Below are 27105 nucleotides of genomic sequence, written 5' to 3'. Positions count from 1 at the left end.
GGGGATTAGAGGAGGAGAAAGCAGCTGATGGAATTGGATGATCTCTTGCAGCTGCCCTTTGGGAATGGTTTAAACTCATCCAGGAGGGTTTGGGAGCCCTACCTGGCTGCACACATCCAGCTCCAGGAGGTGGCAGTGGCTGCCCACAGAACACACAGCACAGCTAAACACAGCTTGGGACATTTCTGCTTCCTTCCCAGCCCTTCTGAGAATCAAAACATCCCTGCCTGAAGAGTTCCCTCCTCATAAACACACCCACACGAACTCAGGTGTGCCACCAAAAAGGGATCAGGGTTATTATCACAGCCCAAATCAAATATTCATCCAAGAAATTTTAGCACTCTCCAGGATTATTAAACTTTTATTTTATGAAATATCCAAACTGACACAAATTAAATGTACAAACTCAAATGAAATATCCAAACTGACATAAACTGAATGTACAAACTCACAACAGCTGTGATTGCCACTTAAATTTTATACATGTACATCACACATTTTGTTTAGAAATTCTCTTTACTGTGCTCTGCAACAAAACACAAGAACAGAGGTTACTTTTACAAATAAAGCTGATAAGAATGAACAAAATTGCTTCTTGCAACAAACATGACATTGTGACAGATGGGTTAAATGCCTAATTAATAAAGAACTTATTTGAATCATGTTTATAGAAGCCTGGACAATTCATCTCTGCTCTAACAGAACTAGAGATGAAGCACCTAAAATCAGCAAAGAGATTTCCAGGAATCAAATGTCTGCTGAACAAAATAATTAATCAAGAGCAGAGCAAACTAAGGGACTGGAATACTGTTTGTTTTTTAAGCTGAATTGATGCTGGAATTCAGAGTGAGTGAATGGCTGTGGTCTCCAAGCCTGATGCAGGTTTTCCTGGGAATGCCCAGGAGAACCTGACCCATCTTCTGTCCCTCCTGTGCCTTTTCTTTGCTTTTGGAGAGGCTGAGGTGGAGTCCAGCTCAGTCCTGAAAAAGGGGAAAGTCACCCAAAGAATGGTTCCAGCACAGCTCTGGCTTCACCAGCCCTCACAGCTGGGTTTGCATCCTAATCCCTGGAACTTCCCTGGGTGATAACGAGCTGAGAAACGCTGGGTAGGACTCAAAAAACACAAAAATACACAAATACACTTCAACTGAGTGTTTCACTGATTGATCTTCAAGGTTTTGAATGGCTGTCCCACAACATCTGGGCACTAAGATTAGGTCTGTGAGTGATTCTGGGCTCAAAGTACCCAGCTGACACCTGGCATTGGGTTTGCTCTCATTTATTCCTTCACTCATCATCTGCCTAATATTCCCCTGCTCCATATTTTCCTTTGGAACTAGAAAGGGTTGAGGATTCTCTGGTCTAATTTAATCTCACTTCAGCAGGCTTAAAAGCAAAAAAAAAAAAAAAAAAAAGAAAAAATCAAGCAGGTGTTTTATGTAACTTGTTTGTGCCACTGAAGAGAGTTTGAGTTTCATTTTAAAGCAGATTATTCTTCTATAGGTAAGGGCTTGTCTGGTTTCTGTGCTTAATTTCCATCAGAACGTCTCAAGACATCTCAAAACAAGCAGTAAAACATCAGGAATCATTATGGCAAAGCTTGGCCAGCAAATAACCCTTTCAAATGATGGTTAGGAATCGTGGTCTTGGAAAGTGAAAATTTTGGGAAATGCTAACAGAGATATGACAAACATGCTGGGCCTGGGAACAGTTAATGTAGGGGGGTTTTTTGTTTGGTTGGTTCTTGTTTGCTAATTTGCTGATTCACTCTAGCTCAAAATCTGGCTTTTCACAACAAAACAAAGTTGTTTTCTGCTTCAGGAGAGAGAGAACCAGGGTTGTGACACAGATCTGTACCAGGAGAGAAAAGCAGCTCCTGCTCAGGACAAGGAATTTACAGAAAGCTCCTGGCACTATGGAAAGGACAAAGGGTCCAGCTGGTCACTCTGGGGTGGGACATTGCAGTGTGACAGCAGCTGGAGCCCCTCAGACAGTGGTGGCCCCATCCTGGAGCACAGAGGTTCTCCTTTTGGGGCTGATCCTGTCCAGCAGGGACAGCTGGGTGACGTAGTTGACTGGGCTGGTTTCCCTGGACAAAGCCCCGTGCCTGTGGGTGAAGGTCAGGTATTCCTGGTGCTGCCACCTGCACAGCTGTTTCTTCAGCTCAGTTTGTACCTACAGGAAGTTACAAAGAGGAAATTCAGATTTAATGAGCACTGGAGGTAAAAGATGACTAAAAGTTTGCTTGAGTACTTAGCCCAGAAAAATCAGGATTAAGGTTTAACACATTTCTAAAAGAACTTAAACTCTGAATTCCTTATGAAAAGAAACAGATTTAATTTCATGGCATGCAGAAGTACATTTGGACATCAGGGAAAGTCACTGGAAATATTTATCATTTTGCTGGCCCCTATTCTACCTTAATTTTAACCACACAGACAAACCCTGAGTACAACTTCAGCGATGGGTCTCTGGATCTTCCTGGAGTCAAATAAATAAAAGAGACATTTCCTCCACCAATCCAGCATTCCAGCACCCCTCAGTTTCATCCACACTCCTAACACCTTGCCTGGCAGCAGCACAGTCTCTCACATTGTCACAGACACTCAAAACTGCACAAACACACAGAGCAGATAATAATTAGTTTATAGGATTGCAGGGAAGCACTGCCAAGTGGTAATGAGTGGCCAAGCTGCTCCAGGAGCAGTTATCCCTAAGAAACATGGACAAAAGCCAACCCAGCTTCATCCTGGGGCAGAGATCAGGCTCTGCCTGCCCTGTTTTTAACACCTGCTGGATTTCTGTGCTGTGGGGTACAATATGCAAGCTATTAAAAGGCTGTTGAAGCAATGAAAAGGCTGCTGGCAGGGAGTCTGTGATGCAGAAGGAAGGTTGGAAATACAGCTTTCTGTATTCACAGCTAAGTCTTGAAGGTACTCTCTCAGAATGGCCATTAGAAATTGTTTTCCTAAGTAACAAACATATTTTAGGAATTATTCATCCATGGATTGGATGAATAATTGCACCTCCATTTAGCTGTGAGGCGCTGGAGTGTGTCCAAAGGGTCTGGAGAGTAAATTGTGTTTAAGAGGAGGAGTAGCTGAGGGATCTGGGGGGGTTAAGAAGGAGAAAAGGAGGGGACAGCCAGGGGGGATTTGGGATCTGCTCCAGGAACAGGGACAGGAGGAGAGGGAACAGCCTCAATTAGCACCAGGGGATGCTCAGGTTGGACACCTGAATTTCCCCATGGAAAGGGAGGTCAGGGGTTGGCAGGGGCTGCTCAGGGTGGTTTGGAGCCCCCATCCCTGGAGGTGTCCCAGGAAGGGCTGGAGGTGGCACTCAGAGCTCTGGGCTGGGGACAAAGTTGGGATCAGGCACAGCTTGGACTTGATGATCTTGGGGGGCTCTTCCACCATTGATAATTCCATGCTCCATGAGAATTGTCCACGTTTAGGCCACTGCAGAGTCTGGGGCACCATTAGTGTGTCATTCTCAATTAACCTGCTCACTTTTCTCATCAGTTTTGATTTGTTCTGCTCTTTTTGGGGAAAAGTGCCCAATTTAGTGAGGTTTATAAATGATGGGTTCACTACATTCTACTGCAGGGAGTTTACCCAAATTATACCAATGTCATAAAAACAGGAAAGTGTTTGGACAAAATTCCTGATTGCATAAGCAGACCTGGAAAGGGGGAAGGGGGAAGGGAAGGGGAAAGTAGAAAGAGAAAAGGAGAAAGAGGAAAGGGGAAAGGAGAAAAAAGGAAAGGGAAAGGGAAAGGGAAAGGGAAATTGAAAGGGAAAGGGGGAAAAGAAAGAGGAAAGGGAAAAGGAGAAAAGGGAAAAGGAGAAAGAGGAAAGGGGAAAGGAGAAAAAGGGAAAAGGAGAGAAAAAAAGAGGGAAGGGGAAAGGGAAAAAGGGAAAAGGGGAAAAAGTAAGAGGAAAGGGAAATGGAGAAAAGAGAAAAGGAGAAAGAGGAAAGGGGAAAGGAGAAAAGGGAAAAGGAGAAAGAGGAAAGGGGAAAGGAGAAAAAAGGAAACGGGGAGAAAAAAAAGAGGAAAGGGAAAAGGGGGGAAAGAAAGAGGAAAGAGGAAAGGGAAAAAGAAAAGGAAGGGGAAAATGAAGAAAGTCACCAAGAGAAAATAAACCTAGAGAAAGTGAGGAGCTCTACAAGTTTTCCATTGAGCCATCATCATGATAGCTATCAAACATAAATCAGGAGAAAAGTCCCCTGACAGAAAACTCAGCAACCATTTTCTAAGGGTCATTGCTTCAAAGTTTATTGTGTGTCCTCCTGTCAGAACTGTATGAATACAAATAAAGTCAACAAAGCTACCAAGGGATAAAAAAGATGTGGGGATGTCATGGTTTCAGGAGCAGATCAAAGACAGATCTGTTCTGAAAATAGGAAAAGAAATTAAAAAAGGAGAGGGGACTGTGAGTTTTAAAGGTTTTGATAATCTCATGGACTTGCTACTCACCTCTGCATTTGAGAAGCAATATAGGAGAGCAACAACAAAACCCTAGGACAGGGAGGGTAGGGAGAGAAAAAACACGGATTTAAAATCTAGAATCAATAACAGACATCAAGTTTCGTTCACAGTTTGTGTGAGACAGCAAAGAATGCATATTTTCCATTTTTTTTTCCATTGGAATTCAGTATTTATTGAGTTTTCGTAATAGAATTAAATTCCTCAATAGACTGGTGACATTTTATGTTTATTACTGCTCTTGTTCAGAGACAACAAGGATTAACTTGCTGTTCACTGTATCCTACAAACAAATTCTCCCTCAGATAAGGCAAGCATGGAAGATGAATCATTTGCAACACAGATCAATGTGGGCAATTTGTGGAGGGGTACAAGGGAAAGGGGAAGGGCAATGATCTCAGCTGTTCAGTCCAAAATGTACCAAACACAGGCCATGACCCTCTCAAATCCACGCTGCTGTTCTGAGTAGTGGAACAACAAAATAAACAACGAGGAATTACCATGATTCACTGCTCCTAAAGGGCAAGGCCAGAGCAGGTGGTTATGTACTCACATTTACCACCCCTCTTATCCTTTTTACATTTAAAATCATTTTCAATCAGTTCACCTTATTCCACTTTTCATGGTGTTCTGTCATTGTTATTCAATAAACGTAGATATTTTATTTATCTGGTGATTATTCATGTAAAGTCTGACCCAGAGATTACAAATAATAAGGGAGCAAGCAGCAGAGGAGCTCGTGAAAGAGTGAGATGGGATGTGTGCATTGAATTTGGATGCATCAATAAATCCTGCTCTAATAACCAGCCTGAAGTGTGGTGTTAGAGACCAAACATCTCAGGGCTGTTAAACATTTTGTCCATCTTACCTGAAACGAGCCCAGGCCCAGCTCAATGTAAAGCCGAGCCTCCAGACCTGTGCTCTCTGGGAAAAATGCAAATACAATGTAGTGCACCCCAAAGAGGGGGATCAAGAGCAATGTGGATTTTGCAAGTCTCCTGGAAAAGCAAGAATTAAAGAACAATGCACTGTTAGAGATAGGGAATGAGTGACAGCAATTATATATTGGAACATTTTAAAATTCAGAGAACAACTCCAAATGGAGGCAGGTGAATGCAGAGAAGTTGTGCACTGATGGGATCTCCAGTGATTTGTAGGGGTTTGTAAATAGCCAGGACTAGGCTTGGTTATAGAATCACAGAATGACTGGGTTGGAAGAGACTTTCAAGATCATCAAGTCCAACCCAGCCCTGACATCTCCACTAGACCCAGTGCCACATCCAGGCTTTTTTAAACTCATCCAGGGATGGTGACTCCCCCACCTCCCTGGGCAGACCATTCCAGTGCTTTATCACTCTTTCAGTAAAAACTTTTTCCTAATATCCAACCTGTATCTCCCCTGGCACAGCTTGAGACTGTGTCCTCTCATTATTCCTCTCCTGTTACTGCAAAGAATTCACAGGAAATCATCTGCATCTTTCTCTATGTGGCCATTTGTGTGGAAAGGACTGGGAGTGAGATGGATTCATCACCTGGCATTTAGTGTTTGCACTTTCAAGCTTTTGAAGTTTCACACTTTATATTTTACTTTTTGTGCACAACATTTGCACCCCCCCCCCTTTTTGTCCTGAAATAAAAAAGAGATGTGATATTTGGGATGAAAAATAAAGTTCACATTGTCATTTCTTCTCTTTCTATTAGGAGTAGAACATTCTGTTCTCCTACCCATAAAAAATTTCTTGCAGCAGAACAGGTCAGTCCTAAGAGACCCAGAAATACTCACACAAAGTGGCTTGAATGTTTCCCTCCTCCCTCTTGGGATTTCAATTTATGGACTAGAATCCTGATCACATTAATGAATATAATAAAGTTAATCTGTAAAGACAAGACAAAATCTGTAAATTTACTGCAAACCAAGACATGCCTTCAGTTGATACAAAGAACTACAAATCCCCACTTTTAGGAATTGCACTGCTATAAACCAATGCTCATCTTCTTTCAGCTCAGATCAATGGCTTTAGAAACAATAATTATCTTTCCCACCAATATATAGTTGTACATAAAATGTGATGAAATTTATGTTGAATTAATGTAGACCTACATATCTTAATATCATTTTATGTCTGTTATTTATGCTTTGTACTTCTGATCAGAACTTTACATTTAGATTTTCTATGGTCTTAAAAAGTCCCCCCTGTTCTCAACATTGTTTATGGCAGGGATTATACCAGATACAGACCTAGAAAACATATTGATCCCTCCCTAAATTCAGGAGGTAGCAATTTGTGGATAACAAAGATTTTTTTTTTTGCTTAAGTTACAATCATAAGAACTCATTTGAAAGCACACTAAATAAAATTATCTATATGCAGAAACTTGAGGGAAAATGAAAATACTCACTAATACAGTCAGCAGGATGGGGCCTTTGATGATCCATAACACCACTCCATTTTCATCATCATCCCAACATCTGAAACAACAAACAAACCCCTTTTTAATATTTTTATCTATCCCATGGGAACTTCCCACAACCCATAAAAAGCACTTCTGCCACAGGAAAGAGAAGTGGTGGATGCTAAGTTTTAAATCTCTGTCTAAATGTCCCTGGATTCTGTGTAATCTAATCTAAAGAAAATTTATTCAGCAATAATCAAAGTTTGAAGAACCAAAGCAAAGTGAAAAAAAACCATATTTGTATGTTCAGGCTTCTTTCCTGCTCTTCTTACCACCCTCAGCTCAACTTATTCAAGTCTCCTGAGTTCTGAGCAGGTGAGTATAAAATAATATCGTTTCCAGCTGATGTGAAATGATCTGAAAGCCTTCAGGATGGTTTACAGCAAACAATCTTTCTGTCTGGAGCTCATGTTAAAAGATACAGACAAAAATAAAATAATTGAATGGAAACAAAACAAGAAACTGCTTAAGACAATGTTGGTTGGTTGGGAAGTTCTTATTTGAAGAGATTAGGGTTAGTAATTTCTGGTTGACTTTAACAGAAGCAGCAAGTTTCTTGTAATTAAATGATTTCAATGACTGAGTATTAGGGAACTTAAATAAAGTTCACTAGTTAATATGATATTTCCAGGTTTTGTTATCCATGCATGGACATAAAAATCACAAGACTTAAAGTATTTTCTCACTTATGTACAAGCTGTTAAAATTAGAGGCACAACTTTGAATGATGAGAGTTTTTTTCCTTTACCTTTTCCTGTACACGTATTTTTTCCCCACCAGAAAAAACAGACCAGCACAAAAACCTTGTGCTCCTTATCCCAGCCCTGACTTACCCAGTGTTCTGCTGATGGATTCGTGTGAGGACCCAAGCGAACATCACAGCAGTGGGAGCTCCTGAGCAAATCAACAGGAACACAACCATGGGTTTGAGTATCATGTCCCATGGAATCTTTCTTCCAATAGGTTCACAGTGCAGCAGGTTGGATTAAAGGTCAAATTATGGGTCAGACAATTTTCAATAACTTAATGGAAGAATTTGATTTGCAGTTCAGGGAAAGGAAAAAAAGAAAGGAATAAAAGGGCAGGAGAATGAAATCATAACAAAGGAGAATAGGGGCTGCTGTGAAAATATATTTTCAGAAATAAATGTAAAGAATTACTTGAAGGTTTGGATAGGAATTACAAGCACTTGTAAAGCTAGAGTAAGCATTTATTTAGCTGGGGCTCTTTTCCTTTGTAAATTGTGGCCAGCAAATATTCCTAAAGCAGCTGGAAGAGTTCACATTTTTGTCCCAAAGACCCTCTACTGATCACTCTAGACCAATCAGTTGATAAGAATTCCATGAAAATTTTGTTAAATCCAGAATTCAGTTATTTCTAGTCTCACTTCATCAGTGCCTATCCTTCTGTCCTTCTTCATTTTTGACTGGGTTTTTAAAAGAATTTTTTTAAGAATTTTTGCTGTAAAGCAAATTTTGGTCTCCTTCTGTGGAATTGAAATTCCAAAGACTAAGTGACTTTCAAAGCTACCACGACAGGGACTTTAATGTGAAGCAGGTGACATTTTCACTGATTATTCCATAGAAATGGAGGTAATTTATTTCTAAGTATAATTTGAGATCTGTAGGAAGGGCCCAGAACTTTTCCTTCCAAATTGCAGCCCTTTGCTCAAGTTCTTTAAGCTGGGACCCTGTTAAGTTCAAGTTGGCTTTTCAATTAATGAAAAGAAATATTTCCTTCCACATCACCTAAGATGTGAGTTACCCCTGAGGTTTCTCTCACTTTCCATTGATTGCAGAAGGAGATGAGGATTATCACATTATTAATTGAGTTGTTTGCTTTCTTATCTCAAGTTTGCCATGATTAATCAAGGGCTGAGAGTCTACTTTCAGACAGTCCTATTTGGAATAGCTCCAAAAAAAATTTAATTACATTAAATAAAGTCTAAAAATCTGAAGGTGAAGGATAAATTAATATTTATTCAGGATAATTAGGATTTCACTTCTAAGTCAAAAAATGTCATTGGAACTACTCAGTTTGGGTGCCTGCATTTTAGATCAGCCAAGGTGAGACATGGGAATATCTGAGAGTCACAATAAACAATTCTGAGCAGTGAAAGGAATTTATTTCACATTCCTTTTCTGAATATCAGAGATAATTTCAATTCCTGTATAACCTCCAAGTCAGGAGACCTCTGAAAAAAAATAAAAGAGAAATAGAATTGTTTGATTCCTAGACCTGGACCCACATGATTTAAGATCAATCTGCCAAATTCTGCTCGCTAAAAACAAAAGACAACTTAGTCACCCAAACTTCTTTAGTCATTGGAGGAATTCAGCATATTTCTGGGATATTATCCAGCCATATCACTCATCCTCTTGAGGCTGGATTATTCACCACAAACTAAATAACTAAGCTATAAAACGCAATACAGTGATATGGTTTTGATGTAGCAGCACTGGATGAATGAGCACCTTCCCCTTAAAAAGTGCCACTTTTGACAGGCTCCTTTTACCTCAAAACACAGATTTTATCCAGTTCTGCAAGCAGCCAGAAATACTGAAGGGCATGAGGAGGAAGGGAGTACTAACCCCAGCCAGTAAATATGAACCACCACACAAACTTCTTGTTGGAAACAAAGGTCAGCAGCAGCAGGGTTTGCAGGTAGATGCCCTCGATGAGAAGCCAGAAGAAGTTGGCTAAAATGCTGAATTGGAAGAAGGCCACAGCAGCCTTACAAGCAACCTGGAAGTGCAGAGGAAGAAAAACCTTTCAGGTTTACTCTCATTATGTCTGGTTTCTATAGAAATGTGGGCAAAATTCAATGAGAATGAAGAAACAATAAAATTTCTGTAGGTTTGCGGTTTCATATTTTGACTTTATTTTAGATTTTTGAAAGGGAAATGCTGTTTTTTTTTTTCTCTTTGTCACAGATTACATTTTTTACTGGTAGAAATTATTAGAGCTTCATTAGAGTCAACAGACCTAAATATCAAAGCTGAGTGCAGCCTTAGCACTCGGTCTTTGGGTTTGCATAATATTGTTTGTTTAACAATTTCAGTTTCAGCAATAGGAGAAAAGATCTCCCTGTTGCCTTCAGGAAAAGAATTAAATGTTCAGTGAAGGGTGAGAGGGAGGGGAAGCTCAGTACCGTGGACATGAGGCAGTGGTCCATGGTTTCATCTGCAAACAAAACTGCATCTTTGGTGAAAACAGCGACTGCTCTCAGGATGAAGGAGACAAACAGGTGCATGTGGATGTAATTCCTTGTGCAGTGGAATTTTCTGGCATGGAAAAAGAAAATAAAAATTATTCTTTGAGAGAAGTTTCTTGTGGTGTCATTGAAAGTCAAACAGGAACATGTGAGACTGCAGCCACCTTTCAAGCAATAAATGATCTGTCACTGTTTGAGAGGCAGAGACAGGAGGGAGCAGAGGAGGTGTTGCCTTTGTCAGCTGAAAAATATTCCAGGATAATAGTCCTTGGATCACCACACATTTAAAGGAGATGCCAGAAGCACAAAGTAACTATAGGACTCTTGGGCTGGATTATTATAATACCTCTTAATTATTTTTAATAATTTATTTTGTTGTTGAATCAGGCATCAGGCTTTTCAGCCCCTTTTGGGTCAAAGAAAGGAGTGAGTTGGTGTCAGTCAGATGTTATGGGATGGCTGCCAGAGCAGTTGTCCTAAACTGCATTAATCTGGTGAGGAGAGGCTGAGGGAGCTGGAAAGGGGCTCAGCCTGGAGAAAAGGGGGATCAGGGGGGATTTGTGGCTCTGCACAACTCCCTGCCAGGAGGGGACAGCCAGATGGAGCTGGGCTCTTCCCCCAGGTCACAAGGACAGGATAAGAGGGAAAGGTCCCAGGCTGTGCCACAGGAGGTTTACATTGGATATTAGGAAACATTTCTTTATGGAAAGGGTTATCAAACACACACTGCCCAGGATGGTCGAGTCCCATCTCTGCATTTAAAACACGCAGAGCTGTGGTGCTTGGGCTTGTGGGTTAGTGATGGACTTGGCAGGGATGAATTAATGGTTGGACTTGATCCTAAACATCTTTTCAAGCCCAATATTTCCATGATTCCTTTTCCCCAGACTGCCCTGGGCACAGTTTACCTTGAGCTGAAGGAATCTCCCACATCAGCCTCGTGCTTCTGGGTGCCTCTGTAAGGGCCAGGACCTTTGGGACTGCCAACCCACCCCAGTTAGGGAGCTGCTCTGTGCTCTGCCCCAACCAAACCCCAAATCCACTTCCTCAGAACCAGCATCATCAAATGAGGCATTTACATTTAATTTAATCTGTCTTTATAGCTCTCAGTTATGGAAGGAATAGCCTTTCATAGAGGGAATGGACAATTCAGGAAACTCTGGTTCTGGGGCATGGGGCACTGTATCTGCAGAGCCTGTCCTGCCATGCACTGTAGGAACGATCAAAAATGTTAAAAATTATCTAAAGTTAGAGGATCTCCACTGTATGGTGTCATTAAGGAGACAAGAGACTGCCCAGCTTGATTGTTTCAACATCTACAGGAAAACACCACAGCATGAGTGGAGAAAGACCCATCACCATCAAGGTGTTATGTTAGAATGATTAGAAAGCAACCATAAAAAAATCCCACAAAACAAAACCACAGAGCATCTGAGAGAAATTGTCTTAGGGCACCCTGAGAAGAAGCCCATTTATATTTACCTGAAGGCAGCAAAGACAATTAGAGCTGTAATGAGTGAAGTCACAGATGCTGCATAGCCAGCGGTGTAGACACGCCAAAATGCAGAATAATAGGATTTCTGTGGGGGAAAATAGACACAGCACAATGCAGAAAATTAGGATTTCTGTGGGGGGAAATAGGCACAGAACAATGCAGAAAAATAGGATTTCTGTGGGGAAGGGACACACAGCCCAATGCTTGAGGTCTGCTTCAGGATTTTCCCTCCACCACTAACAAGTTTTATTTTGAGTCCTACTTAACCCTACACAGGAGAGAAGCTCATCTGACCCCTCTGAGCATGTTCAACAGGAAAATATTAACTGTGATATGTATTTTCTCCTGTCAGTACATAAAATCTCTGCAGCACTGAAACATTCTGATGGGAGATTTGTGAATCTCTTCCTTTAGACCTGGGCCAGATTCAATAAATATTGATTTTCATAAGCAGCTACAGCTGAAAGAGAAATAAACCTCTCAATTTTCAGGTGAGGAAACTGAAACATTGATAAAGAGTTACATCAGGTTCTGGAGGTAACTTAAACCCAAGAAAATCCCCTCACAGTCCTTAATTCTCTGAACAAACAGATCATTCCTTGCTGTATATTATAGCACTGGAAATTCTTTATAATTCACTTGTTTTCAATTAAGATCTATATCTTAAAAAATCCTAATCCAATGTCCTAAGAAAAATAAAGCTTGTTTACTTAGCTTTAAATATGCAAATTTTATTCACCTAATTATTTAAAATCCCAAGATACTAAATTTTCTGAAACCAGACAAATTTCCTCCTTATAAACCCAGTGGACACTTTGTTCTCTACTTGATCCTGAATCTGTTTATCCAAAAGGCTGCAATTCTAGGTTGAGGCAACAGATTAGCAAATTTAAGTAAATTCATAAAGAGATCTTGTAACCCTGACATGAGAGGAATCATCCTGGTGTTTCTGAAATACTCCTGATCTTTTATCCAGTATTTTCAAAACACAGAAGAAAATTAGAAAAGAGATTATTTAATGGAATAATGAAGTGTTTAAATTCATTTTATCTGGTTTTGTAGGAGAGAGGGAAAACCAACACTAAATACAAAAGACATCAGAAGTGCTCACTGCAAATACAAAATACAAAGCAAGTGGCTCTCTTAGGATATAATTGGGATTTTTCCTCACTTCCCTGTGTGCAGTGCAGCAGAGATTGCTGATTTTATCTTCCTTTTGTAGTCAAACCTTGTGGATTTGACTGGAATAACAAGCTAAACACAGGCAGAGCACAGACAGCAGCTCTGTGCAGAAATCTGCTAACATGTTGAAATATAAACACAGCTCCTTGCTTGATTTTAGACTAGACCAGCCAGAAATTATGCCTGGCTTAGCATAATCCAGAGAAAGACACCTGGAGAGTGAGTTTAGCCCTGTGGGAGAATCTTACATCCCTTCTGAACTGTTCAGATCATTTCCAGCATCTTTCTGGAAGACTTTAAAAAGTTATTTAATTTTTTTAAGCATTTATTTAAGCTTTTAAAGCATTTTTCTTTCCTCAAAGTAGAAATATTCTTATTTATAGAAGGTCATCAAGCTCCAGATATGAACTCCAGTACAATGAAGAGAAATGTGGAAATTGAAATCATATCAAAATGTGGATATGAAAGAAATTCTGAAGCTTAATTGAGCATGAATGATGATTTTCAGATAGGAAAAGTATTCACTTCCTGCTTCACTGAATACCTGAGATAAAGTGTGGAAATACTCAGTGGCATCCACGTGTTCCCTCCTAAGGATGTGTGTTGACCACCAAGCTATAAAATTAAAAAATATTTTTCTGTGACTCAGAGAAAATCTGGAAAACAATATAAATGGGAGGGATCCAAAGGAATTTTCCCTGAAAAAATCCCTGAGGACTGGTGGGGAGAGCTTCCCTGGGAGATGGGTGCAAGATGAGCATTTACATCATCTACATCAGAGACCCAGTCTTTGTTAGTCTGGACAGGTGAACTAAGCACAGGTTTAACACCATGAGGAGACATTTGGATGAAGAGGAAAGTGCTGACTGCTGCTCACCTGCTTTATGTTAATGTGCTCATTCACTAAACAAGTTCTAAATACACCTAAAAGTTTTGTGCTAGCACTGAGGATGGGCAATCCCTGGGTCCTGACTCAGGGGAGTGAAGCACACTCAGCAGAGGGGCTCTGGGGATGTTCAGGAGCAGGAAACCAAACCCCACCTGATCCTCAGGTCCTTTGCTGGAACCTTCATCAAACCCACAGGCAATGGTGTATGGTGGGAACGGCTCTGACCAATATTCCTCCTGAGTGCAGTTCCTCTGAAGGAAACCTTCAACGGGGAAAGAGCAGAAAATTAATTAGGGGTGCTGGTGCTGATGTTCTGTAAGTTGTGATGAGTAGCAACAATTTCCTATCACCCCTTTGATTCCTAAGTTAGAGATTTAGAGGTTTAGTCATGTTCAGCAAGATTGGCTGTAAGAATGACAATATTCTATATATCTATCCTTAAAAAAAAAAAAAATAAAAAAGGGAGGGACGTGTTCCCAGTCATTTCAAGATGCAGTGGGACTTGGGCATTTCATATGGGAAATCAACTCTGCAAATTCATTCCTTCCACGGAGGAGATCAAATTATACATTTACGACATATTTGGGGATTTTGGGCAAAGCCCTGAGCTGTCTTTTCCAGACTGGAAGCTCCATACAAGTTTTGATCTTGGTCCTGCTCTGACTGGAGGATTGGACTGGATGACCTCAGGAGGTTCTTTCTAATATTAATTAATGTACAGTTTTATAAATCAGTGATTCTATGACGTGTTGCTTTATAAATTTAGCAGCATGGTGCATTTGTCCATCGTATTTACATCACCAAAGGGATTCAACAAATCAGTAAAGCACAACACAAAACAGGAGTGTCAATATTGACCCCAAGCTGAGATGTGTATCTGGATAATTAATGCTGACTGACACAGGAGCATTGCAAATCTGGAAAATATGAAGGAAACCTCAACTACTAGAATTCATTTAAAATAAATTTTAAAAAACAAAAATCAAAAAAAAGGGATAAGAAAAATAGGAAAAAATCTTGCCATGGGTACTGGTGAATTCTTCAAAAAATTGTGGGCAGGGAATTTTAACCACTTCCCCAAAAGTGGCTCTGGGCCAGCAGGTTAAACCATCCCAATCTCTGGCACATCCTGTAAAAAAAAAAGAAAAATAAAAAAAAATGCTTCTAAATAAAGAAAATCACAGAGAACATCACACATTTGATCCTCCACAATGAGATTGTCTGTGGTTTTCCCACTCATTCACATGCAAGAAGAGCCACAGCAGAATGTGCAGCTCTGCAAATGAAGGAGTGGAGTGTTTTCCTTTTCTCCTTGAATGCATCCTTGCTCACACTTGGTATTCCAGCTGGACCTTCCCCCTCCTCATCTCATGAGAGAATGTACCTGAAATTCAAGCAGACACCATCCACAAGTCAAATCAATTGGAGCTCTTTTCTGTTGTCAAAACAAAAGACACCAAAGTAAAAGTATTGAATAATGATTAGCACTTGAGATTTCTCATTACTCCTTTCTCATTACTTGAAATTCCTCCTTACAGAGTCCAACTGAAATGCATCAGACTTAAAACTCAGCCTTAACCTCTTTATTTCATGTTTAAAAATCTACCAATTTGACCTGGCTTAGAGGAAATAAAAGCTGAAGTCCCAGTCTTAGGCAATCAATGGCATCTTTGTGATGGATTTCCAAAGGGATTAAATTAATCCCAAGCTAGGAGAACACCTCAGCATTATAAAAAATGATCATCACTGGGAGTAGATGGAATTCATGAGGTTCCCTAAAGCACAGACTGCTGGCTGATGACACAGGGTGTGCTGTGAGTCCCCTTAAAAAAGGATTTTCAGAAGTTTCAGTGAATCACAGCTTCGTCACAGCTGCATCACAGAGACTGCAAGCTGCTGGCAAGTGGGTGGAGGGGCAGCACAGAAAAATTGCCAGCATGTAAATGTGCCTGAAACAATAAAAAAAACCACATCATGCTCTAACCAAAAATCTCTAGGTAGTCATAAGGGGGATATAAAGCAGGGGTTGGGTTGGGAAGTGTTATTTTCTTCCATGATTCTTTTCTGTTGCTTCTGCAATGGATGACGAGGCAAATCTAAAGTTGTCAAGTTGAAATGTGGAAGAAATACTTGCCTGTAGCTGAGCAAAGTTTCTCTGTGGCTTTCAGAAGGATAGTCCTGAGAATCTCTCACAGCATTATCCTCACCTCACCCTCGGGAGGATGAAATTCCTGGTACAACCAATTTTCCAGGGAAAATAGAGGCCCTCATTCATTAGCTGTAAATTTAATTGCCTCAAACATGCCAGCTAATCTCAGCTACATCTCCTTTGTGATCCACAGAAAGAGACAGAGGCTTCCAGCGCTGATTCATCCCAAATATTGGTGCCTTCTTCCTGAGGACAGGATGAATCACAGCCTGCAAATACCTGGCTCCCACTGATGATCACAGCCTAAACTCTGCTAATTGTCAAATTAATGAAGCCAGGCAATATCAGTGCCACTTGGACTGCACTGGCCCCCACATTTACCCTCAGCAGCTGAAAGCCCTTCTTAGAAAAGCTTGGCAGATTTGAGCAGCTGGGTCTAAAAATCTATTTTATTTGGCAATGTGGAGTTAAAAGTGGTATTTGTGTGACCCTGTGTAGGAACAGAACCTGTATGTCTTAAGGCTTAGAATTTATTTGTCTTAGATTTATTTCTACAGTTTACATCAAAGAAACTGTGAGTGCAGGGGCTGAAAGGGGATTTTTCATGCCAAGGTTTTCAAGAGATTGGTGGTGTCCAAGTCACCCAAGACTCCATGAAGACAACTGCAGTAGGAGTTGTACCTATTAATGTAATTCCAGTAATCCAGGAATTTTTAGACAGTGAAGGAAAAAGTGGAATTAGGACTTAGGATTCCCAATGTGATACAACCTCAGTAGGGTCTTCAGTACCTTTAGTGGGAGTTTCTTTGGAGTTTTGGATGTACTGATTGTAAGGCACACTTAAAATTTGATCAAAACCCAGAAGTGCGCCTTATAATCCGGTGCACCTTATATATGAAAATATTTTGAAAGTTTACCATTAACTGATACTGTGCCGCACCTTTCCCAAGCAAAAATGGGTTGAAGTGGATTCGCCTATGTTGTTTAGGGGATTGTTTGTGTGTGGCGATTTAGATGACTCAAGTGTTTTTGACCACGATAAACCAATCAGAGGAAAGCTCTTGCCTACCCTGGGATGAAGGCATTATTGAGGGGGGTGTGAACGAGGAGATGGACACATTTCCTTCATTCTACGCGCTTGTTGACCTCGACCCCAACTTAACGCGGTAAAGTATGCTGTGAAATCAGAAGTTCTGTAAGTCCAAAGGAACTTCGAAATGGCTCCACAAAGGAGACTTGCTTACGAGGCAGATTTTAAATTGAAAGCAATCAACCATGCAAAAGAACATGGAAATCTAAATTGATGACTCTGAGGATGAAGATATGGACAATATCGGGTTTGCTGGATGCTACCATCGCCCAATTGATGATTTCAATACGGAGGACAAAGTGTTCGAAGGTTTCATGGAAGATAAATAGAGTCGATTGTAAAATAAAGCTGTTTAAAAGCTTAATAAAAGTGAGTGATTTTTCTCTGTATTTTTTTTTAGTGTTTTGAGTCTTTTTAGGCTGCATTTAAAGGCTATGCCGATCCGTGAAAAATGTTTGCAAATTGAGCACCTGCCAGTAAACCCCACGATTGCACGATTCCGTTAGTAATTTGTTTGCTTGTGAAAGTTGCACGCGGATCAATGTTGCAAAAAAAAGTGCGTCTTATAATCCAGTGCACCTTATGTATGGAAATAGTTTGAAAATTTACCGTTAATTGATACTGTGCCTTATAATCCGGTGTGCCTTATGGTTGTGAAAACACAATAAATAAAGAGCACAGCAAACACTTCAGCAGTGTGAGGCATTCCAGGGCAAGGCACGCCCAGCAGGACCCTTACCTTTAACATCAGCTGAGGCAGACTCGTTGTGCTCTGAGCAGAGAGCCTCCTCTTTGACCACCTGCTGGAATATTTTGCATTCTGGATGGATTCCCGTAACCTCAGGGAGAGAAAGAAAAAGAAAATGCAAAAACAAAAAACAAAATTAACAACAACAACAACAAAACAACAACCAAAAAAAAAAGAAAAAAAGAAAGAAAAAAAAGAAAAAAAAAGACAAAACAAAACAAACCAAACAAAAAAAAAGACAAATAAAAAAACAAACAACAAAACCAAAACCAAAGAACTTCTGTGATTATCAGAATGAGAAAAGCCAGTTTGTATCTCATGGTTTATATCTTGAAAAATCCAGCTGAAGTTGGTGGGATTTTATACAAATGGAATGTATAAATGGCAGGAGAAACCTGTGATCCCAAATAATTATTAATTTGTGGGCATTTCTGGGTGTACATTCCATATGGATTCTTCAGCGTTCCATAATAATCAACTATAATAAACAACACCTCCAATCTGGACATTTTTATCCCCTTCCTTTGCAGTTATGTTTTCCACAAAACTTAAATGATCACAGTTTTTGGATGTTCACATATTTGCCAACTGGCCAAAAGTGGATGAATCCACCAGCTGTGGGATTATTCACATCAAGTTCTTCGAACTTAAATACAGCCTGACCACAGAAATATTTCTTCTCCATAAACCAACTAAAATGAAATTAATTAATTTAAAGAACAGTAGTCTTGGCCATAGTTTAATCTGAATGATTGAAACATTCTAGAATGTGTTATCTGAGGATGTTGCACACACCTTAGACTGAAGAGCTGCTTCCATTTAACAGATGAAGAAATGAAAAAAAATAATAACTTGACTGGGAATCTTAAGGAATCTTATAGTTTCACAGATAAGGGTAGATTTCAACAGTTAAATGGATTTCTAGACAGCAGTTGTTAAATAGGGTCTAAACTCACCCTCTTAGTCACAGATATTTAGTCCCATTTATTGCCTTGTATTTTACTTGACCTCCATCTCCTACTCCAGAAAGTTTCATGTCCACTGTAGTCCTGGATCCTAACTCCTGTGATGGATTAAAAACCAACATAACCCCAGAGTACCTTCCTCTGCAAAGGCAAATAAACTCTAAGAAAGAAACTTAATGTCAGTGTCTACACTTGATTTGTTATCTCAGCTTCTTTCACAGTCCTTGGGAATTTCAAGGATGTTTCAATCCCCCAGAAGTGGTTGGTGCTGTTTGGGATGTTAAAAGGTATCTCAGCCCTCTTGTGTAGATGCTGCATTAATTTTCTCAGCCCCACGTAGAGGTCTCAAAGGCATTATCTGAAGTCTCAAATGCTTCTACACCCATCGTTAGGACACTAAAGAAAGCCACTGAGCTGTACTCAGAGAGTTGGATACTGGACCAAAGCTTCTTTTGGGATATTCAAGACACAGGGAGCCTTTTATGGATTAGAAATTGTCTCTCCTTGTTTCATTGCTTGCCTCTTTCAACCTATGATATTCAAGACAAAGCCAAGGGCTCAGTTAGGAGGGATCTGAATGGAAAATGATGGACTGAAGATTTTCCAGTATGTTTTTGAGGAAGACTGTAGGCTGCTTTATCCTCTAATGCCTTTGAAAAGCCAGTGCAGATGAAAACATCATTTCTATATTGCTGTTTAAATCTCACAAAAATGATTTATTGCTCTTCAAAATGTTCTCAGTGAGCAGAGCAGCCAGGATTTCTTTTAGCCTTCACAGAAACATTACTGGAAGTTATGCAGACTATTCCATCTTAGAAATAATATCTGCCGAGGGGCAAAAATTAGAGCACAACTTTATTTTAAAAACCTTTAAAACTTTGCCTACATTTGGGTTTTAAAGTAGCATAGACAGACTTGTCTTAATTATGAGGTCCCAGAGATGGCTCATCCATGCTAATATTAGAACAGAAAGAGGATTAGGGGCACTGTTTGAAAAGAAAGTTAAGACATGGTGCTTTTTCATGCATTATATTACTCCAGTGGGTAATTCAAAATACATTTTATAAATCAGCATGAGTGACTCTTAAAATAGTACTTTTTGCTCTTCAACTATAGTCACTCAATTCTGAAATGAAATTTTTCAGGTATTAATAGGGTCCCTGCTCATCACTTTACATTTAAAGAGACATTTCACTTTGCAGTTTGCCCACATAACAAATGAATTCTCTGAGTAGAAGTAACAAAATAATTGTTCCATAAATCTCTCACTATTTCAGTACATAAAGGTGGATTCAGCTGGACAGGAAAAGTGTCATTCCTCTACTTTTTGGATTTCTTGGATTCTGTTACAGTGACAATTTTGTATTTGGAATATTCTTAGGCTTGGTGTTTAAAAGTCATGGCAATCTGAGGTGATGCTCTGGGTCCTCTGCTGAGAGTTATGCTAAAAGGCATAACCCAAAATGCAAACAAACCACAACATTTGAAATATCTTAGAAAAAAAAGCACTGAGGAGTGATGGGTTAAATGAACCTGGAAACACAGAGAATCAGTTCTGAAAAAATTTCAGAGGAGGAAGAGTTATCTTTTCTCCAAAAGTCAGTCTGAGGGACACCTGTAGCTGATACAGGTGGAATGAGGGACACTGAGTGAGTGTGACAGACTCCTGCTGCTCCAAGTTGGCATCTCCTCCTCCTTCTGCCTCTCCTGTCTTCTCTCCTTTGGTAAATCCACCCCTGCTAAACCAGAGCCTCACTCCCCATCACTCATCAGAGCTGTTGGAAAAATGCAGGAGCTCTTCATTTGCTCATGCCCCAGCCAAGGTACTGCCTTGGTTTTACACACAACAGAGGAATTGCCAAAACAGGTCCAGGTAGCCCTGCCTCTGAAAACAGTGATAAATCACCAGAAAAAAGGATTTGATGGTTTCTTTTGGAAATCCCAATCCATTGGTAGTGATACCCAGAGGGTGGTGATGCCCTGGCACAGGGTGCCCAGAGAAGCTGTGGCTGCCCCTGGATCCCTGGAAGTGTCCAAGGCCAGGCTGGACATTGGGGATTGGAGTAACCTGGGATGGTGGAAGGTATTGGGGTTGGAACTGGATGATCTTTAAGGTCTCTTCCAATCCAACCCATTCTGGATTCTTTGATGCCCTTGGTTGATCCCACTGACACTCACAGGTAAAGCAATTTACCATTGGCTCCAAGTTCATTTCCCTCTGGGTTACTGGATTTGGGGTAGGCAGGGCTACAACCACAGGAGCTCAGACTTTTCATTATAGACCAGAGATTAAATATCACTGACACTCCAAGGTTTGAAAATCAACATCAAGCCCTATTTCAGATGTAACCCACAGACTGTCCCCTAAGAAACAAAAATGAGGCTGGTGTTATTAATTTATAATCATGCAGCATTACTGAAAGTAATGCCACTGTTGGACAGAAAAAATAAAGACAAAATGACACATATACAAGAAATCAAGAGCAGTGATGATGCTTCAATTCATTGGTTTTCCTCAGGCATTAAGGAAAAGAAAGACATTATACCAATGCATAGTTAAAGAAAAGCCTTGTGGCAGAGCATTACTTGTCATTTGTTGTCTATGGTTTCTTTTCTGCTATTAGTCTCACAGTGCCTTGAGGGAAAAGTTTTTGCTCTAATCTGCCTGCAAGGGTTGGGTGATGGGGCTTTCTAGAAAGCAGGAGCTCTGCATTTGGGGCAGGGACAGATTATGGCAATTTGGGAGGCACCTGTTAAAAAGGTGGCTTTTGTAGGAAAAGAGTAGCTCCTGCTCACCATAAAAAAGGAAAATTTAGGAACCAAAGCAGAGCAGACAATCTGGCACAGTGTTCCCTGCCACAGCAAGAAGTGTAAAGGCTGATTTAAAATGTTATTCCTTGAATCAATATTTCCCAGTATCTCAGCAGTAAACTGGCCTGACTCTCACTGGAAATCACAGTGGGGTGATTTCATTCCAAGATTTCCACATAAAATATAGAGATTTCAGGAAATGTTGTGGTCAGTCCTCAAGGAATTGAGCTTTGTATTCCTGAGCATCATAACACATAACACTGGATTGAATGTTATTGACCCATTTGAGTCAAAACTCACAGGGATGTTTTGACTAGTCCTTTACCATGAAAACAATTTGCCTGGAACACAAAGAACACTAAAAAATTACCTATGACAACCATAGGTAATTAGAGAGACAGATATTGGGTTTGCATTTGCTTTTGGATTTTATTTTCTTCATTTCTTGTAAGGTTCTTGCACCAAAACCTTAAGTGACTTATTCACTGAGAGTATTATAACATAGTTTTCTATTTCCTCTGTTCCATGAGTTTATTATTTCCCAAAATCTGCACAGGAAAATCAAAGCAATGGCACTTTGGGCTGAGATATACTTATGTTGGACAACAGGAGATTTAGCAAGAGCTGGGAGGAGTATTTCTATCAACATCCTGATGACACACTTAGTGCAATTTAATTAAAAGCAATCTTTCCTGAGAGTCCATTCAAAAATGGTGCCCCTAAGCTGCTGAGAGGGTAGAAAAACTGTAATTTAGGTGTCACACGATAGACAGATCTTCACTCATTAAGAAGTCCATTAGCACACTTGGGGAAAAGTAGGGACATTTTCTCTGCTCTCTGAAAATGAGTGAAGTGCTTCAAAGCTGGGTGCTGAATATATTATTCACCTTTGAAAAAGCAATTCCAGGGGATCAAAGAGCCAGCAGTAACACTCACTCTTTTTGAAAATTAATCAAAGCTCGAAGAATTGGCTGAATTCATTGACAAGGCTTCAAGAACTTGAAGGCTCTTTCCAGTGATCTGTTTCAGTTTCTGATGCCCTGCAATCCTGAAGCCCCATAAACAGGTTTTGCATCAAGTACAGAAATCATTGCCTGAGAAGATTCATCTCTGGCCCTTCTGCCATCTCAGATATGCTCTGGAATTAATCCTGTACTCCCAGTTCCTGCTGCCTGTGCTTCCCCAGTTTTTCTGATAGCACTCTGATGTCTGAATATTTTAGCTCTCCCTCACACAGAGTTGTCTGCTGTTCCTGTCACACACAGACTCCCACCCTGGAGGATTAAAACCCTCCTGGTATTTTAGGATACAGAAAAGCACAGCAAAGACAACTCCTGCATCCCCATTTTTAAGTGTGGAATGAAGTGTTCAGTTAATCCTGAAAGTTGGTCAGGACTGCCAAAGACACCAGGCAGAGAATCAGGACATGCTTTGACACACACACATTTTTTTTAGTGAGATTTTGATGGGCAGGGGAGGCTTTTAGCAGGGAGGAAGTCTTGTGAAAAAAAAAAAAAAAGAAAAAGTTGAAGACACGTGAATAACAGACAAAGAAAACTTGAACCTTTTTCATAAACTTCCCAGTCTGTTGAATGTCTCTCATCTAAACCTTCCATCTGCTTAACTCCTTCTCAAAAAGCCAAGTGCTAATTAAAAATCTCTGAGATGGGGAGCACAGGACACTGAAGCCAATTTTCACACGTGCTTTGGAGGGACCTGGGGCCCACCCTGAGCTCCTGTCCATCTCATAGATACATTCCCAGACACTGCAGAAACAATCTTCCTGTCCAAGCCCTGGTCTGTAAGTAATTCTGGGATATTTATAACACCATTTGTGTAGTGCTGTGTTCTGTCAGAAAACAAGAAACTATAAAAAAAATAAAGATTTCTTATGCAGTAAAAAAAAGTCAGCTCAATTCTTACAAGCTCAGTTGCACCCATCCAGGTTTTTTCCACCATCCCCAAACCCCTGTGGACTCTGAAAAGCACCAGGACACCCCAGCAGTGACACAAGTGCAGTCCCCAGCTGTGAATTCAGCTCTCACACCAAGTCCTGCCCTTGGCTTCCATCCTGATCCCAGAACCTTCCAACCCCAAAGCCAAACCCCCATTTCCAGTCTTTCTCTTCAGTCAGTTAAATAGATTATTTCAGGAGTCTTTCTGGCTGAAAATGACTACCTGGAGGATATTTTCTGTGTTTGTTTTCTCTCTCTAACTCGATTACCTATGGAAGAAGGGAAGCTGAGATGCTGATTGCCTCACAGTCATTTAGAGGAATATATTTTCAATATTGTTTTCAAGACATTGAAGCAATGCTTGAATGCTCCTCTGTGGATTGGACTGTATTTATATGACTGTGTTTAACTGCATGACCTTACAGAGAACAGCACTTGCTATACATATTTATCCGTGTATATCATTATATTTATTCACTCATAGGTATTCTTGATGAGACAACACAGCCATACTAATTTACTTCGTTTATGAATGCTGTGTAATTAGTATTACCTTGAGAAAAATTAATTTATCAGCGCTCTGCTAAATTGGGTAGAGCATTTAATTATTACTAATGCTTGAAGAACAACAGAACACTAATAACTGAGGATCCCCATTTTCTGCCATTGCAAGTATTCCTGTCAATTAAAGAGAAATTTCCCCCTTTCTGTATATTTTTTTTTTTTTTGCCTGCAGGTGAGATTGATGTCATCGAATCCTGAAACCAGGAAGTCAAAGTCCTAAGCAAGCTCATTTAATTGATCTGTATTCTTGGAGTGTTTCCATCTCTTCCCAGTAATACTGAAGGAGGCTCAATGAGTAGCTTTAGACCAGATTCCTAATTTTAGACAGTTAATTGTAGATGATTAATCTAAATTCTCCCATCAAGCCTCCCTTAATGATCAGGGAAAGCAGACAAGCAGTTCCAGGGAAGAATTCCTCCTACTTTGCTCAGACACCTGTTTGAGGACAGTGACTGCACAGGAGCCTGTCTCCCTCCATCAGCTCCCTCCAGGCTAAAAAAAACACCTAAAACCAGATTATTCCACACATCCAGCTCCCCATGGAGAGGAATTGAAGGTCTGCAGGGACCAGGCTGGCAGAAGAAGCACAAATTAAACATGGAAATTCAGACACCCAGCTCTGTTTTACTGGGAGCTCAGCATCATGCTACAGGTTTGGATCCATCCACAAGAAATATTTTGCTGAAGGGAATGTGCAGCTTAGTGGTGACCCACCTGTGTTTCCATTCTCACCTCCAGTCATTAGATCAGACTAAAGCCCTTCCCAGAAGTGGGAAATGTAGGTGTTTGGAGAGGAAAGCAGTTTGGCACAGCAGGGAGAGCAGTGCAGGCACAGTCTTTTCTGCTCCTTGTCCTCTGCTTCCCGACACTCTGAACTCTTTAAGACAGGAAAAGTCATTTTTATGCATTTCAGCCTCCACTGCTCTCTGTTCCTTGTCACTTACCAGTGAGTGGTAATTTTTTTAGTGTCAAGGACTGTGTTCTGCAAGGCACAAAGTATATCCTGCAACATCCCCGTGGAGCTGCCAGGAGGCAAGAGTACCCAGCTCCAGAGAGGAAGTTTTCAGGATTAGCCCTCTGGTTTATTTTCATATCTGATTAATGACTTATTTGCAGAATCCAGACAGGAATTATTTCTCTGCTCAGGCATGGTCCTTGAAATAGGAAAGGATTATTTCCTCAGGGGTCTCAGTCCTTCCCTGACTCTAACTGAGCATGCAAAGAGCCCTAGATTGAGACACAAACCCCACTGATATTCAGAGCTCTGCCTCTCACCAGGCATGGAGTTCATGTTCACATTTTGAGGCCAAAAGCTGTGTAGATCATGCAGTTTATAGAATTTCTCTTATTATGGGCACAGCCTGCTGCAATATGCTGCAGCATTAAAATGATGTATGGCAGCCCCAGATGTGCACGATCCATCACTTCAGATCAGCTCCACTCTGCTGACAGCTGCAAGAATGAGTTGTGCTTCCATTAGGTGTAAAAAGGCTGGCCCAGATGCCAAAATTACTTTACCTGCAGCAGTCTAAACCCTTTAGGGTGATTGGTTTTGCATGAAAGAGCAGAATTACACATGATAATAACTACACTTGCATAACAAGGACCCACCAGCTATCCCTTGCACATAAATCTGTGTAAATACAGAGGAAACTACAAGATCCAGAGGTTGTGCAGGTGTGAAAATTCACATCCCATCTCTCACTATTTCAAAATGAAAGATCAGGATCAGTCTGTAATTTAGGCTCTCCCAGTTATCCACAGAGGAAAGCAGGCCCTGGAGAAGCACCCAGTCCATCTGGCTTTCTCAGGACAAGATGGAATGTTTCCTGGGAAGGTGACTCTTCCCCTCCTGACTCCAACAGGAGCCTGAATCCCAGTCCATGCTGAACATTTCACTGTGAAATGAGTAAAGTTTGAATTAACGAGTCTCTGGTAATCACACCCAGAGGAAAGGCTCCAAACACTTCCCTGAGGCTGAGGGCAAAGAGGAGAAATGACTGTGCCTGGATTTGCACAGATTTTTGTTAAACATCCCAGGCAATGCCAGGGGTGGGGATCAGGGAGGCATGGCTGTGCCTGGGCTGTGTCCCTGTGCTCATCAATCTTCCCTGGAGTGCAGTGGCACAGCCTCACCTGCTGCCCTCAGTGCACACAGACACCACACAGTTCATGCTCCTGCTGGGTGATGGAAACCTCCAGCACTGCCCTCTCACAGAGGCAAATGTCCCCCATCCATCAGGAGGAACTATTCCTTTCTAGTTATCCTCCTTGTCCTGCAAAGTTGCCTTTCTTAGGACAGCTGGGACAGCGACCTGTCCCCTCCTGTCCATCTAAAGCTACAGCCATTCTGATTGAGGGATGCTCTTCTGTCCCCTGCAAACTGCAGTTCTAATAGAAATGAAAATGCATTTATTAACAGCATCTTGATGTTGGAAAATTGTAATCAAAGGAGCTAGGTCAACACATTAACTCAGGGATATTTTTTCTTTCCTTCCCTCTAACACCCCTGTCTCATTTTATGTAATTCTTCTTAATCCTTGTTTTCCTTTCTTTCTGCCTGCTCCCTGTTAGGAGAAAAGTTGCCCAGATTCTGCGGGCTTTGCCCCGTCCCGGCAATCCAGCTGTGCCAGATGTGCGGGCCCCCCCCGCGCCAGCGGTTCGCGCTCACTCACCAGCGGCAGCAGCAGCCAGCGCAAAGTTCGCATCCTCCGCACTCCGCCGGTCCTGCCGCTGCCTCTGCGTGCTGTGATGCTGCCAAAAGCCGAGGATCTGCCCGCCCCCACCTGCCCAAGGACCGCCCCGAGAGCCCCGAGGCTCCCCGAGCCCCCCGGCATCCCCTGCAGGATAGGGCGCAGGGAGAAGGATGCTCGGGATCCCAGCACAGGGAGAAGGATGCTCAGGGATCCCAGCACAGGGAGAAGGATGCTCAGGGATCCCAGCACAAAGAGAAGGATGCTCAGGGATCTCAGCACAGGGAGAAGGATGCTCGGGATCCCCACACAGGGAGAAGGATGCTCAGGGATCCCAGCACAGGGAGAAGGATGCTCGGGGATCCCGGCACAGGGAGAAGGATGCTCGGGGATCCCGGCACAGGGAGAAG

At 41.2% G+C, this 27105-nt stretch overlaps 1 protein-coding gene across 2 annotated transcripts; it reads right to left on the bottom strand.

Annotated features, from left to right (window-relative positions):
• Nucleotides 1-524: 524 nt before the first annotated feature.
• On the bottom strand, nucleotides 525-26753 carry LOC117007487 (vasoactive intestinal polypeptide receptor-like). Of its 2 annotated transcripts, XM_033080716.1 has the most exons (13): nucleotides 26678-26753; nucleotides 17699-17779; nucleotides 14742-14849; nucleotides 13873-13982; nucleotides 11637-11734; nucleotides 10092-10224; nucleotides 9532-9685; nucleotides 7774-7834; nucleotides 6887-6956; nucleotides 6270-6361; nucleotides 5355-5484; nucleotides 4478-4519; nucleotides 525-2175 (listed from the first exon to the last, which is right to left on the bottom strand). In XM_033080716.1, exons 6-13 carry the CDS (start codon nucleotides 10191-10193, stop codon nucleotides 1987-1989), a joined length of 840 nt encoding a protein of 279 aa, XP_032936607.1. In that variant the 5' UTR covers nucleotides 10194-10224; nucleotides 11637-11734; nucleotides 13873-13982; nucleotides 14742-14849; nucleotides 17699-17779; nucleotides 26678-26753; the 3' UTR covers nucleotides 525-1986. The 2 variants fall into 2 exon arrangements, with proteins under 2 accessions (XP_032936607.1, XP_032936615.1); XM_033080724.1 differs by lacking the exon at nucleotides 17699-17779 and having other exon boundaries at nucleotides 26678-26740.
• Between the last annotated feature and the right edge of the window lie 352 nt (nucleotides 26754-27105).

The sequence above is a fragment of the Catharus ustulatus genome, chromosome 1 (assembly GCF_009819885.2).
Source record: "Catharus ustulatus isolate bCatUst1 chromosome 1, bCatUst1.pri.v2, whole genome shotgun sequence".
NCBI classification, from domain to species: domain Eukaryota; kingdom Metazoa; phylum Chordata; class Aves; order Passeriformes; family Turdidae; genus Catharus; species Catharus ustulatus.
The sequence above is the reverse complement of the archived record's forward strand: the minus strand, read 5'-3'. Positions and strand labels throughout refer to the sequence as shown.

Excerpts from the sequence above, each read along its gene's own strand:
- LOC117007487 (XM_033080716.1), bottom strand. The coding sequence starts at position 10,193 with ATGCACCTGTTTGTCTCCTTCATCCTGAGAGCAGTCGCTGTTTTCACC. Across the intron at positions 9,686-10,091 it reads ACCACTGCCTCATGTCCACG|GTTGCTTGTAAGGCTGCTGT; the intron begins GTACTGAGCTTC and ends CTGCACTTCCAG. Across the intron at positions 6,362-6,886 it reads CCATCCTGCTGACTGTATTA|ATTAACTTTATTATATTCAT; the intron begins GTGAGTATTTTC and ends TTGTCTTTACAG.